Here is a 16051-nt window from a genome sequence, read left to right as displayed (position 1 = left end):
AGGTGCGGTATTCTCCGCAGCTTTAGGGGCCAAGCCCTCACGTTGAGGGGCTAGGCCCGCGCCAGAGAGGTTGGCGGCCCGCCGGCCGGTGGGAACGGCCTTTGACACTCTTCCCCCCAGCGTCGGGGCTGGCCGAAAGGCCTTTGCCGGTTTGCGCATGCGCCGGTGCGTCAGCTACCGCTGACGTCATCACCGGCGCATGCGCGGTAGGGGGGTTCTCTTCCGCCTCCGCCATGGTGGAGGCCGTGGCGGCGGCCGCAGAGATAGAGTCCCCCCATGGCACTGGCCCACCCGCCAATCGATGGGCCCCGATCGTGGGCCTGGCCACCATGGGGGCACCTCCCGGGGTCCGATCGTCCCGTGCCCCCCCCCAGGACACCGGGGGCCTGCTCGCGCCGCTAATCCCGCCGCTACCAGAGGTGGTTCAAACCACAGCGGCTGGAGAGGCCTCTCACCGGCGTGACTTCGGCCCATCGCGGGCTGGAGAATCGCTGCGGGGGGGTCGCCGATCGGCGGGGCGTGTTTCCTGCCCCCGCAAATTCCCGGGTGGCGGAGAATTCCGGCCACGGCGGGGGCGGGATTTTCACCCAATGTCAGTAAAACTAAGGAGCTGGCCATTGACTTGAGGAAGCAAAGTATCTTATACACCCCTGTCTGATCATTTGTGCTGAGGTGGAGATGGTTGATAGCTTCAGATTCCTTGGTGTTCACTTCACCAGCAATCTGTCCTGCTTCACCCACATCGCTGCTACAACCAAGAAAGCAAACGGCACCAATACTTCCTCAGGAAACTAAGGAAAATGTCCACATTGACATTTTTACAGGTGCACCATAGAAAGCTCCTATCTGGTTTCATCACAGCCTTGTATGGCAACTGCTTGGCCCAAGAACATAAGAAACAGAGTTGTGACAACAGCCCAGTCAATCAGGCGCAACCGCATCCCATCCATTGACTTTGTCCACACCTCCCGTTGCTTTTGGAAAGTGGGCATGATAATCAAAGACCCCTCCCACCTGGTTTATTCTCTCTTCCAACGGGCAGGAGATACAAAAGTCTGAGAATACAGACTAACATTCAGAAACAGCTTCTTCCCCACTGTTATCAGACTTCTGAATGAATAGCTTCTTCCCCACTGTTGCCAGACTCCTTAATGACCCTCTTATGGACTGAATTGATCTCTCCACATGTCTTCTCTACTGAGTAGCACTACACTCCATATCCTCACCCGATGTCTGTGTATTTACTTTGTATTTTTATCATATGTCCTATATTTTTCATGTCTGGAACAAACTATCTGGACTGTACACATAACAAAACTTTTCACTGTACCTCGGTACACATGACAATAAATCCAAATACAATCTGTGTGCTTAAAAAGGACTGTGTTAATGAGACCATTGTAGCTTAAGATGTATCTTGGAATCCGTGTTAATCTTAAAGTCTGTGTCTAATTGTTCAGCGGGAGTGATGAACTGTATTATTCAATTTTTTCCATATTTAATTTTTTTTTCTTCTTGTTAAAACTAATTCGCGGTCTTGTGACTCTGTCCCTCCATTTTTATTTTTTAAAAAGAAATGTTGCAGTCTTTTGAACCAGAGTTCCATTCTGGCATCTTCCCATCCAGTTATAACATCACCTGGCACCCTAACAATCGAAATAATCTGCTGCCTCCTTTTAATTGTTCCCTTTCATGCAATTTTCTAATTCAACCACTTGCACTCTCCTTGCATCCTTTCACATTTGTGACTGGAGCTGACATAACGAGTTGAACTTGAAAGAGTGAATACAATCCACACATTTCTCGCAGGGTCGAGCAAACACCCATTTGTAAGCAGTTGAATCTGAATTGTATCCAGCAAATAAGATGTAGAAGATTTCTTTGGAAAAATCTATTATGTTTTCTTGAAATTCATGTACATAAAGATGACTGACACACTTTTATGGCTTTGAAATTAATGTTCTACTTCCCCCCCCCCCCCCCCCCCCCCCCCCCCCCAAAACAAAAACTGGATGTTTCTGTCATGGTGAGAAAACTACTAATAAAATTTCAGAAACACTTTCAAAAGATACAATTCCTGGAAATACCATATCATTTGCAGTCATAAAAAATGGAGCTAATCACTGGGAAAATGCAAGAGTGATGAATCAATTTTCTCAAGTAGCTAATAAGCCATTTAACAAGTAACAAGTCACTTGACTAGTATAATTGTTAGAAAAGTTCATTAATCCAGCTGTGGTGTGTGCAACTGCAGTGCAAAATTACTGAGCACCTGCAGAGGCAAAACTGAATTACTCAAGTCACTGCCTTTATTCCGCTTTCCTGTGGTGGCATGCTCCTGATTTTACACACAAAAAAAAGTCTTGAAGTGCAGTCCAGTTAAATATGCAAACTGTTTTATACTTGGAGGTGCTTGGCCAACCATTAAACCCTCGACCAACAGCACTCAAACGGTTAATGGATCCTGCATCCTGTTCCCATGTGTGGGACCTTGCTGTGCACAAATTGCATCTCTGCATCATAACAGTAACCACACTTCAAGAGCAATTCAGTAGCTTTTAAGAACATAATAATAAAAATTGCTTACTGGCACAAGTAAGCTTCAATGGAGTTACTGTGAAAAGCCCCAAGTCGCCACATTCCGGCGCCTCTTTAGGGAGGCCAGTACGGGAATTGAACCCGCCCTGCTGGCCTTGTTCTTCATTACAAGCCAGCTTCTCTGCCCACTGTGCTAAACCAGCCCCTCTGGACATCCTGAGGTCATGAAAGGAGTTGTATCGATGCAAATTATTTACTTCTCATTCATTTATTTTGGTGCATTTATTATTTTAGATTTTCTTATATGGTGTTGTAATGTAATGATGAATACCCTTCAAATTGTCACAAATTTCATAAACAGATGGGTCTATTGGATAAGATTGCAAAAGTTCACATTTTACATGTTGCCTTATTTGTGTAACTTGGGGTGATTTTGGAAAGCGTATGGAGGGCATTGCTTGCTGTACGTTTGTGTATTGTTTGCCAAATATCTAGTTTGCACATCATCTACAGGGTGACATCTTATTGAATGCCTTTTGGGAATTCAGGTACATTACATGTACTGGCTTCCCCTTATCTATCCTACCAGTTACATCCTCAAAAAGTTGTATTAAATTTGCAAAACATAATTTCCCTTCATAAAAATATGTTTATTCTGATTGATCATACTATGATTATCTCAGTGTATTATTAAGACTTCCTTAACAACAGGTTCCGGCATTTCCCTATTGACTGATGTCAGGCTTCCTGGCCTGTAGTCCCATGTATCCTCTATCCCTGCTATCTTGAAAGTTGACGCTGTCTTGGATGATGAAGTAACATCATGGCCCAGCATATCCCGCACTATATCATTGGCAACAAACCAGGGGATCAACCCTGGTCCAATGAGGAGTGTAGGAGAGCATGCCAGGAACAACACCATGCATACCTAAAAATTAGGTGTCAAGCTAGTGAAGCTACAACACAGGACTACTCGTGTGCCAAACAACATAAGCAGCAGGTAATAGAGCTGACTGATTCCACAACCACCGGATCAGATCTAAGCTCTGCAGTCTGACTTCCCATATGGTCTAGTGGTTAGGATTCCTGGTTTTTGGGGCGGCATGGTGGCACAGTGGTTAGCACTGCTGCCTCACAGCAGCAGGGACCCAGGTTCAATTCCGGCCTTGGGTCACTGCCTGTGTGGAGTTTATACATTGACCCCGTGTCTGCATGTGTTTCCTCGGTATTCCGGTTTCATGTTTGGTGGATTGGCCATGCTAAATTGCCCCTTAGTGTCTAGGGATGTGCAGGTTCGGGTTAGGTGGGTAGGGAGATGTGATTGGGTGAGCGGTTATGGGTAGAGTGCTTATTTGAAGATTCTGTACAAGACTCGATGGGACAAATGGCCTCCTTCTGCACTGTAGGGATCCTATGATTCCTGTCACATACAGTGTGATGGTGGTGGACAATTACTGGAGGAGGAGGCTCCAGAAATATCTCATTCTCAGTAATGGAGGGGCCCAGCACCTCTGTGCGAAGGATAAGGCTGAAGCATTTGTAACCATTTTCAGTCAGAAGTGCTGGGTGGATGATCCATCTCGACCTCCTCTGAAGGTACCCAACAACATAGATGTCAGTCTTCAGCCAATTTGATTCTCTCTATGTGATATTTGATATCTCTCCATATTTGCTATCAAGCGGCATTTACTCAGCAATAAATAACCTGCTCACGGACACTCCATTTGGATTCCACGAGGGTCACTCAGCTCCTGAATTCATTACTGTAATAGCTGGCACTGGGCCTATGGGGCGGGAATGATTATCTTCCCCATGGTCCTTGCAGAGTATGAGCTCACCAGCTAGGGGCGGGGGTCTCTCTTAACCTCTGTATAATAGGTTGGCCAGCAAGGCATAGACCAGAGAGGGACAGAGAGGAACCTGCTGCGTATTTCCCAGGCAGGTGTATATATCATGTTGTAAAAAAATAAGTTTCTTTATTTGGCTTGGTGTGGACTCCCCATGTCCTTATTAAAAATACAAAAGAGGGCAGCACAGTGGTTAGCATTGCTGCCTACGGTGCTGAGGACCTGGGTTTGAATCCCGGCCCTGGGTCACTGTCCGTGTGGAGTTTGCACATTCTCCCCGTATTTGCGTGGGTTTCACCCCCACAACCCAAAAGATGTGCAGGGTAGGCGGATTGGCCATGCTAAATTGACCCTTAATTGGAAAAAATAATTGGGTACTCTAAATTTATTTATTTTTAAAAAAATTACAAAAGAGCTGAATGCCAGAGGTGAAGCGAGTGCGACTGTCCCTGGTAGCAAGGCAGCATTTGATCGATTATGGTATCAAGGAGGCCTTGCAAAACTGGAGTTAATGGGAATGAGGGAAAACTCTCCACTGGTTGGATTCATACCTGGCACCAAAAGAAAATGGTTGTGGTGGTTGGAGTTCAATCATCTCAACTCCAGGACATCACTGCAGGAGTTCCTCAGGGTCGTGTCCTAGGACCAAACATTCTCAGCTGCTTCATCAATGACCTTCCTTCCATCATAAGGTCTGATGTGGGGATGTTTGCAAATGACTCCTCAGACAATGAAGAATTTCCAGTCCGAATGTAACCAAACGTGGCCAATATCTGGGCTTGGGCTGACAAGTGGCAAATAACATTTGCGCCACACAATTGCCAGGCAATGACCATCTCCAATAAGAGAGGATCTAACCATTGCCCCTTCACATTCATTCGCAATATCATTACTTAATCTCCAACTGCCTGCATCCTGGGGGTTATCATTGACCAGAAACTGAACTGGACTAGCCATATAAATATTATGACTACCAGAGCAGGTCAAAGGCTAGCAAACCCGTGGTGAGTAACTCACTTCCTGACGCCCGAAAGCCTGCCCACCACATGCAAGGTAATGTCAGGTATGTAATGGAAGGCGGTCCACTTACCTGGATGAGTGTACTTCCAACAACACCTAAGAAGCTCAACATGATCCAGGATAAAGCAGCTCGCTTAATTGCTATCCCTTCCACAAACATTCAATCTCTCCACCATCGATAAACCGTAGCAGCCGTGTGTGCCATCTACAAGATGCACTGCAATAACTCACCAAGGTTGCTTAGCAGCACCTTCCAAACTCACGACCGCTGCCATCTTGAAGATCAACTGGAAACACTGGAGGTTCCCCTCCAAGTCACTCACCATCCAGACTTGGAAATATATCGCCATTCCTTCACTGTCACTGGTATTCCCTCCCTAACAGCACTGAATGTACCTACTCCTCAGTGTCATGGATCACCTAATAACAGCAGTAACACAAATTTAACAAGGCATAGTAGGATGCGACCTGCCCAGCAACAGATAGAAATGTGCCGAGTAACAGCAGTTGCCGGTATTCAAAAGGCCAGATAAGAGGTGTCTCCCAGTAATGGGATTAGAAGGCATTTAGATAGACTCAGATGTGAATAGCTTATTAATAGCAATATCTTACCAGGTGATTGGGAGATGAATGAGGTATATGCATGCTAATGTTAAGAGTAAAGAAATTCTACAGGGGCAGACAGCTAAATATATGGAAGGCGGAATCAAAGTGGAACAAAGATATAATTGCCAGGAACCTCAAGCAAGGGAGGCCAGTTGACATCTAGCAGCCTCAGAAGCAGACAAGCCAGTTTCCAGGTATCAACCTGCAAGCCAAATTTTACATCTGAGAACTAAGGTAGTGCAGAAACCTTCATAAAAGGTGTTTGACTATCTTTGCTGGACCCGCTCAAGATGTTTCCCGGACTTGATTATCGTCCCTTTATTGAGTGATAACTATAAGCTAGTTTTAACTTCTGGATTTATTTGATTTGGATGTTTTTTCGGGAAACGGAGAAGTCATTGGGAGTTCCGGGTTCATGGATGTATTTTGGAACAAGGGAGTACATTCTACATAAACTGTATGTGTGTGTTTAGTAATTGCTTGGTAGATTATTCCAAACATTTGAAATGAAAATCGCTTATTGTTACGAGTAGGCTTCAAATGAAGTTACTGTGAAAAGCCCCAAGTCGCCACATTCCGGCGCCTGTTCGGGGAGGCTGTTATGCACTCTTATTACTAATAATCATTACAAATTTGCTTTTTTGTTCCAGTTATCATGTCATTTGTACATATCTCTATATATGTTATTCAATGTTTGAAATATGATTGTCATTATCATTAAATACCTTATTCAGTAAAGTATTGTAAATTTATGTTCTTGTACAACCTTGTTTTGCATTTAGGCTTGGTCTTGATATTTTCTGTACCCTTACGAATGCATCTGTGGACAATTACACTCAAAATTGCCCTAATTTAAAATTGTTGCTTTTTTACACCAGTTTCTCACCCAAACATCTCATAGAATAGAAAATCTTTCGTGAGCCAGCACAATTGGGCAATGTTTTAGAACATATAATTTAAAACTAAAATCTTTTTGACATCAATAGATATGCATTGAAATGACATTTGCAGTTTTACTGCACAGCTGAAAAATTGTTTTTCACAAAAATAAGCAATTTTAGTGTCCATTAACAATTACTAACTTGATTTTAAATGACTGGAAATTATTATTTTTCATCTACACAGAGCTATTTACTCATGCCATTGGTGTCTTGTATTTATTTGGTAATGACAAAAGTATTGAAATCTTAAGCCACCCAAATAAGTGGTGGACATTTGCAATAGTGATTAGTTCAAGTGATCACTAAAATTACCAAAATAATTTGAAACCTATTAAGGGATGACATATATTTCAAATTTTCATTCCTTTTGCTCTTAGCCATGCCATGGTTCCTTGGATACCATTCCATGGGCATATTCTAGTGCATGAAAGCAGGTTATCCAACCACATTGATAGCATAATTGTTGATCTTGTTCTGTACTAACTGAGGATGCATTTTCCAGAAGAAGGGCACAAAGTAGTGACCATGACCAAGAAGTCACTTTCTGTTAGATCCCTTAACTTGGGCTGCTGAGGCTACTCAAAATGTTGTCAATTATTCTACAGTTAGTGCAAAGGTGAATAGAATGCTCACACTAATGTCTCACATGAATTATAAAAGTTGTCATTCATATGCAATTTACAGATTTCAGTTATAAAAGTTATAAAACCCAATGTTAGCATGTGACTCATTCACTCTAATTTACATCAAGCAGATTTTACAATACTTCGTCATTTCTCATTGGATTGCAAAGGCTCACGCTGATCTTCATGCACTTCATCAAATAGGCAGTTTCAATCGTGTTTTTCTTTTTGTGATGCATTCTATTAATATAAGCATAATTTTGAAATTGGTATATGGTGTAATGAAGTTATGAAATTTGAATGAAACTAGGGGCCACGTGGAGTCTTCAGGAGTTCTCCAGATTAGCCGCTGTGACCTCAGCAGTAAATTGCTGAAAACTCCATCCATGCATCATTTCCACTGACCTTCTGCTGAAGTTACAGCCTTTGGTGAGATCCAGCAAGGAAATTCTTGCCGATCTTGTCGAAGTTTTTTTAAGGACTGTTTTCATTAGGTTACTTTAGCAGGACCACGTTAAAAAATCTTGTTTATCTTTTCCAGTTAAAACTTGTGGAGTTAATCTGCACGGTCCAGCTGGTACCTTTGTGTCCCCCAACTTCCCTTTTCAATATGACAGCAATGCTCAATGTGTCTGGATAATAACAGCATCAAGCCCGAACAAGGTAAGGAACAAATGAATATCTGTGTGTTTTACATTAGTAATGATGCACTAGAAACAATAATCAGTGCTTATTATAAGGGAAGTTTCCTTTGGTTGCTGTGCTGGCGACATCATAACATAGCTGGAAAATTTCTGCCATTCTCCATTCGGAGAAAAATAATTGTTGAATTCTTTTACATTCTGTCTGAAACAATTATGCCTTCTGTCAAGTTTACATCACCAAACTTCCCAGCACATGACTAACATCCATTGTGTAGCTGGGTTGTTTGTATATACCATCGACATGATACGCACAATGATGTGTCCCTCGTATGATGATTTAATTCTGCTCTGTGAAAAGATATTCCAGCATTATCTTTTTCTGTTTATCTTCTGTAATCATTAAAAAGGTTCTTTTATTCATCTGAAATGTGTCACAGGGACATGTCCAAAAGAGCAATGCCCAAAAAAGGCAAGTTCATCAAGGAGAATGCAGTAAGAATACCAACAAAATTATTAATGTTTCGAATCCTCTGACAAATATATTGCTGTTGTAAAATTTATAGTTGTACAATGAGTGTTGAAAAGATTGTTTTTTTTTCTCGAGCTTGAATGAATACATCAACAATTCCATCTTGAGTGTTGGGAACTTCTTTGTTTCTGTGAAGGCCAAGGCGTTTATTTCATTTGGGTTGATCAGAATTTCACTTGATGCTCATGTTGTGAACATCATCTTATACCCATACCACATTAGCTTCATGAAAATTAAAGCTGCTGTTTGTATTCCAACTCTGGCCAATCTGGATGATTGAGAACAAAGAATTATAAATTTCTGAGTGTGATACAATCTCAACTGAAAAGATATTTTGGGAAAATCGCTAAAGTGAAGCTTTGATAGAGACATCATTGTCGGAAGGTTATTTTATCAACAGATCTTCATTGTGAGCATGAAAGTAGATTTCTGCTATTATCTATAATTGCATAGATTTGACATCCCCATCTTGTAGCTATGGTAACAGCTAATGTTGCTTGAAGCTATCATTGCAGTGGCATTGAATTTTCAATGGTTGTCAAATGGGGCGCAGGGCAGAACATCGTTCGTATAGAAGAGGCAGGGACATTGTACAATTGCAGAATGTGTAACCTGCTTAAAATAGAAAATAGAGCACTCGAGGATGCAAGAAATCTGCAAGGATGGCAACAGGGGGCAAAAGAAGTGCAGCTAACTTCGAGTCCTGCCAGGGAGTCTTCTGAGAAGTGGAGGAGTGGGAATAGGCTGCTTCGGGCTAACTTTCAGTACCAGAGATCTGTCATAAACTCTTTTCAGAGTACGTGAAGTATAATTTCTTCACTTGCAAGTCAGCATGGTAGTGCAGTGGTTAGCACTGCTGTCTCATGGCGCCGAGGTCCCAGGTTCTATCCCGGCTCTGGGTCACTGTCCGTTTGGAGTTTGCATATTCTACCCTTGTTTGCGTGGCATTCGCCCCCACAACCCAAGGATGTGCAGGTTAGGTGCATTGGTCACACTAAACTGCCCCTTAACTGGAAAAAATAATTGGGAACTCTAAATTTATTAAAAAACATAGGACGATATTCTCCGCTCCCGGGATTAAGTGTCCGCGCCGTCGTGAAACGCAACGGCGTTCACGGCGGTGTGAACAGGTCCCGGGCACGACCTATTCTAGCCCCCACAGGGGTCCCTACCGCCGCACCAACCCACGCATGCGCAGTTGGGGCAGCTCATTCCTGCGCATGCGCAGTTGGGCCGCGCCATCCTGCGCATATGCGGGAAACTTCTTACGCGCGCCGGCCCCTCACCAACATGGCGCCGGTGTTCTGGGGCCGGCCGCAAAAGGAGGTGGGGGGGGGGGAAGAGGCCGGCCCACCGATTGGTGGGCCCCGATCGCGGGCCACACCCAATCGGAGCCCCCCCCTCAATGAGGTAGCCCCCCCCCGGGTGAGGGAGTCCCCCTCTTCCCCCCTTCCCCCCCCGCACACAGTCCGCCCCCCCCCCCAGCGTTCCCGCACAGTTCCCGCCGGCAGAGACCAGGGGTGGAAGGCGCCGGCGGGAACCTGTCGTCTTGGAGTGGCCGCTCAGCCCATCCGGGCCGGAGAATCGCCGCAAATGGCGTTTGTGGCGATTCTCCGAGCGGCCCGGCATGATTCACGTGGCGCTGGTTTCGGGGGGGGGGTGGGAGAATCGCGTGCGAGGGTCAGAGCGTCGTGGCGCGATTCGCGCGGCGCCCCGGCGATTCTCCCACCCGGCGTGGCGTGGGGGGGGGGGAGAATCCCGCCCGCATAATTTCTTCACTTGCTAAGGTAAGCTACTTACTCCGTTGGGCGGGGGTGGCACACGAAGTAAGTCCTCCGCGCATGTGCAGCCCAACTGCGAATGCGCGGGTTGACACGACGAAGGAGGCTGGAGCATCGTGAACCGCTCCAGCGCCATGCTGTGGGCCAGAATCTGTCGTGCCCAGGCCCGGTTCGCAACGGCGCGAACACTTGGGCCCAATATTTGAGAATCGCCCCCACCTCTCAGTGCACCATATATTTTTATGTGTTCCCCCCATTATCATACCTGTGCTTCCTGGTATTTTCCATCAGTTATGGGAATAGAATAAAAGATGTTGCCCACCCTTCACTCTCTCACGTAATGTGCTCCATCACTATGGGAAATCTTGGGAAATAGGTCATGGCCTCCTGGCAACAGGCCTCTGAGCACTCACAAGGAGAATGTCTTGAAGATCTTGGGCATCTGTATAGTTGGGTTGAGGATTTAGGTGGGCCAGTGATAACTAAAGACGTCTACTGCAATTTGCCTGTTTAATGGTTTGGGAGTACAAACGTCATACTCAACAATATAAGTTTAGGCTGCCACCAAGAACCACAACAGGACTGTCACCATAGCTATCCAACATTGTAGTATATTTTTATTTTCTTCTACTCTAAATAATCCAAAGTAAAATACCTTTTGAGGGGCAAGAAGACAACAGAGACATAGAACATAGAACATAGAACATAGGACGATACAGCGCAGTACAGGCCCTTCGGCCCTCGATGTTGCACCGACATGGAAAAAAAAACTAAAAGCCATCTAACCTACACTATGCCCTTATCATCCATAGGCTTATCCAATAAACTTTTAAATGCCCTCAATGTTGGCGAGTTCACTACTGTTGCAGGTAGGGCATTCCACGGCCTCGCCACTCTTTGCGTAAAAAACCCACCTCTGACCTCTGTCCTATATCTATTACCCCTCAATTTAAGGCTATGTCCCCTCGTGCTAGCCACCCCCATCCGCGGGAGAAGGCTCTCGCTGTCCACCCTATCTAACCCTCTGATCATTTTGTATGCCTCTATTAAGTCACCTCTTAACCTTCTTCTCTCTAACGAAAACAACCTCAAGTCCATCAGCCTTTCCTCATAAGATTTTCCCTCCATACCAGGCAACATCCTGGTAAATCTCCTCTGCACCCGTTCCAAAGCTTCCACGTCCTTCCTATAATGAGGCGACCAGAACTGTACGCAATACTCCAAATGCGGCCGTACTAGAGTTTTGTACAACTGCAACATGACCTCATGGCTCCGGAACTCAATCCCTCTACCAATTAAGGCCAACACACCATAGGCCTTCTTCACAACCCTATCAACCTGGGTGGCAACTTTCAGGGATCTATGTACATGGACACCAAGATCCCTCTGCTCATCCACACTACCAAGAATTTTACCATTAGCCAAATATTCCGCATTCCTGTTATTCTTTCCAAAGTGAATCACCTCACACTTCTCCACATTAAACTCCATTTGCCACCTCTCAGCCCAGCTCTGCAGCTTATCTATGTCCCTCTGTACCCTGCAACATCCTTCCGCACTGTCTACAACTCCACCGACTTTAGTGTCGTCTGCAAATTTACTCACCCATCCTTCTGCGCCCTCCTCTAGGTCATTTATAAAAATGACAAACAGCAACGGCCCCAGAACAGATCCTTGTGGTACGCCACTCGTAACTGAACTCCATTCTGAACATTTCCCATCAACTACCACTGTCTGTCTTCTTTCAACTAGCCAATTTCTGATCCACATCTCTAAATCACCCTCAATCCCCAGCCTCCGTATTTTCTGCAATAGCCGACCGTGGGGAACCTTATCAAACGCTTTACTGAAATCCATATACACCACATCAACTGCTCTACCCTCGTCTACCTGTTCAGTCACCTTCTCAAAGAACTCGATAAGGTTTGTGAGGCATGACCTACCCTTCACAAAACCATGCTGACTATCCCTAATCATATTATTCCTATCTAGATGATTATAAATCGTATCTTTTATAATCCTCTCCAAGACCTTACCCACCACAGACGTTAGGCTCACCGGCCTATAGTTACCGGGGTTATCTCTACTCCCCTTCTTGAACAAAGGGACCACATTTGCTATCCTCCAATCCCCTGGCACTATTCCTGTAGCCAATGATGACCTAAAAATCAAAGCCAAAGGCGCAGCAATCTCTTCCCTGGCTTCCCAGAGAATCCTAGGATAAATCCCATCCGGCCCCGGGGACTTATCTATTTTCACCTTGTCCAGAATTGCCAACACTTCTTCCCGACGCACCTCAATGCCATCTATTCTAATAGCCTGGGTCTCAGCATTCTCCTCCACAATATTATCTTTTTCTTGAGTGAATACTGACGAAAAGTATTCATTTAGTATCTCGCTTATCTCCTCAGCCTCCACACACAACTTCCCACCACTGTCCTTGACTGGCCCTACTCTTACCCTAGTCATTCTTTTATTCCTGACATACCTATAGAAAGCTTTTGGGTTTTCCTTGATCCTACCTGCCAAAGACTTCTCATGTCCCCTCCTTGCTCGTCTCAGCTCTCTCTTTAGATCCTTCCTCGCTTCCTTGTAACTATCAAGCGCCCCAACTGAAACTTCATGCCTCATCTTCACATAGGCCTCCTTCTGCCTCTTAACAAGAGATTCCACTTCTTTGGTAAACCACGGTTCCCTCGCTCGACCCCTTCCTCCCTGCCTGACTGGTACGTACTTATCAAGAACATGCAATAGCTGTTCCTTGAACAAGCCCCACATATCCAGTGTGCCCAACCCTTGTAGCCTACTTCTCCAACCAACACATCCTAAGTCATGTCTAATGGCATCATAATTGCCCTTCCCCCAGCTATAACTCTTGCCCTGCGGGGTATACTTATCCCTTTCCATCACTAACGTAAAGGTCACCGAATTGTGGTCACTGTTTCCAAAGTGCTCACCTACCTCCAGATCTAATACCTGGCCTGGTTCATTACCCAAAACCAAATCCAATGTGGCCTCGCCTCTTGTTGGCCTGTCAACATATTGTGTCAGGAAACCCTCCTGCACACATTGTACAAAGAACGACCCATCTAATGTACTCGAACTATATCTTTTCCAGTCAATATTTGGAAAGTTAAAGTCTCCCATAACAACTACCCTGTTACTTTCGCTCTTTTCCAGAATCATCTTCGCCATCCTTTCCTCTACATCCCTAGAACTATTAGGTGGCCTATAGAAAACTCCCAACAGGGTGACCTCTCCTTTCCTGTTTCTAACCTCAGCCCATACTACCTCAGAAGAAGAGTCCCCATCTAGCATCCTTTCCGCCACCGTAATACTGTCCTTGACTAGCAGCGCCACACCTCCCCCTCTTTTGCCCCCTTCTCTGAACTTACTAAAACACCTAAACCCCGGAACCTGCAACAACCATTCCTGTCCCTGCTCTATCCATGTCTCTGAAATGGCCACAACGTCGAAGTCCCAGGTACCCACCCATGCTGCCAGTTCCCCTACCTTATTTCGTATACTTCTGGCACTGAAGTAGACACACTTCAAACCACCTACCTGAACACTGGCACCCTCCTGCGAAGTCAAATCTGTGCTCCTGACCTCTATACTCTCAATCTCCCGTACCCCAAAACTACAATCCAGGTTCCCATGCCCCTGCTGAATTAGTTTAAACCCCCCCAAAGAGCACTAACAAATCTCCCCCCCAGGATATTGGTGCCCCTCAGGTTCAGATGTAGACCATCCTGTCTATAGAGGTCCCACCTTCCCCAGAAAGAGCCCCAGTTATCCAGAAATCTGAATCCCTCCCGCCTGCACCATCCCTGTAGCCACGTGTTTAATTGCTCTCTCTCCCTATTCCTCATCTCACTATCACGTGGCACGGGCAGCAACCCAGAGATAACAACTCTGTTTGTTCTCGCTCTGAGCTTCCATCCTAGCTCCCTAAAGGCCTGCCTGACATCCTTGTCCCCTTTCCTACCTATGTCGTTAGTGCCAATGTGCACTACGACTTGGGGCTGCTCCCCCTCCCCCTTAAGGACCCGGAAAACACGATCCGAGACATCACGTACCCTTGCACCTGGGAGGCAACATACCAAACGTGAGTCTCTCTCGCTCCCACAAAATCTCCTATCTGTGCCCCTGACTATTGAGTCCCCAATTACTAATGTTCTACTCCTTTCCCCCCTTCCCTTCTGAGCAACAGGGACAGACTCCGTGCCAGAGGCCCGTACCCCATGGCTTACCCCTGGTAAGTCGTCCCCCCCACAAGTATCCAAAACGGTATACTTGTTACTCAGGGGAACGACCGCAGGGGGTCCCTGCACTGACTGCTTCTTCCCAGTCCCTCTTACAGTTACCCATCTATCTCCAGTCTTTGGTGTAACTACTTCCCTGAAGCTCCTATCTATGACCCCCTCTGCCTCCCGAATGATCCGAAGTTCATCCAGCTCAAGCTCCAGGTCCCTAACACGGTTTTTGAGGAGCTGGACCTTTTGAGGAGCTAGACCTGTGACCATCCATCATTACTTTACAAGCCACACCCTTGGTAAATTCCCTATTGTCTCCCAAGGCCCAGTCGAGAGAACCACATGGTGGCAGATTCGGCTGGGGTTGTGTGGAGGGTATAATGGTGGATAATTCCATTGTGGCGTTTATATTGGGTGAGACACCAAACACAAGAATATGGGATAGTTAGGTGAAAGTGAGCTCTGACTCTGGAAATCAGACTCTCTGCAGAGGGCAATCCCTGACTGAAGAGTCAACAAGCTCTTGCCTAATTTTCCGCACAAAATAAAGAATGTAAAATAAGCATTGACGACCATGTGAAAGGAGCTGCGATGGATGATGGCGTTAATTGCTAATTACAGCAGCATTTTGTCTTTCAATATACAGGTAGGATTTAGTGCAATGCAATACTACCTTTGATAGATTGCACTTACAGGAATATTTGTACCCATCTCCATGACACGGAGCCCTCCAAACTAAAGAATACATCCAAATGGATATTTGAACTAAGCTTCAGCTCTTAAGGGATGATTTTGAGAGAATTATATCAGCCAGTTTCATCAGCGCAACACCTTTCAAGGTCTAATGGGTCGATCATGACACTCCAATCCAGGATCGGCACAAATAACATCTCTCTCCTGATGAATGAAATGAAATGAAAATGAAAATCGCTTATTGTCACGAGTAGGCTTCAATGAAGTTACTGTGAAAAGCCCCTAGTCGCCACATTCCGGCTCCTATCCGGGGAGCCTGGTACGGGAGATGACAGTTCAAGTGGCCTTTCTAGCTGGTTGCCTTAGATGCCTCTTCATGAAGATGTTGGAATACAATGCACCCTTGCTTCACATCAGCAGTGATAACACAGCCCACTGTCTTTGGACTCAAAATACTAATATAAACGTTAACTTGGTTCCACAGCACTGCTCTCAAAAATAATCACTTTCATAGAATCATAAAATCATAGAATTATTCAGTGCAGAAGGAGGACATTTGGCCCATCAAGTTTG

At 45.3% G+C, this 16051-nt stretch overlaps 1 protein-coding gene across 1 annotated transcript in view; it reads left to right on the top strand.

The window, feature by feature from the left end:
* The window catches only part of csmd3b (CUB and Sushi multiple domains 3b), a 2394280-nt gene that overhangs the window by 1609303 nt on the left and 768926 nt on the right, over positions 1–16051 (top strand). Inside the window, exon 15 of the mRNA XM_038809755.1 lies at positions 8117–8238. Coding sequence (XP_038665683.1) covers positions 8117–8238 — 122 coding nt within the window. The remainder of the gene's footprint in view (positions 1–8116; positions 8239–16051) is intronic.

This window comes from Scyliorhinus canicula, chromosome 10 (genome assembly GCF_902713615.1).
Source record: "Scyliorhinus canicula chromosome 10, sScyCan1.1, whole genome shotgun sequence".
Taxonomy (NCBI): Eukaryota; Metazoa; Chordata; class Chondrichthyes; order Carcharhiniformes; family Scyliorhinidae; genus Scyliorhinus; species Scyliorhinus canicula.
Note: the sequence above shows the minus strand (reverse complement) of the source record. Positions and strands in the feature narration are given on the sequence as shown.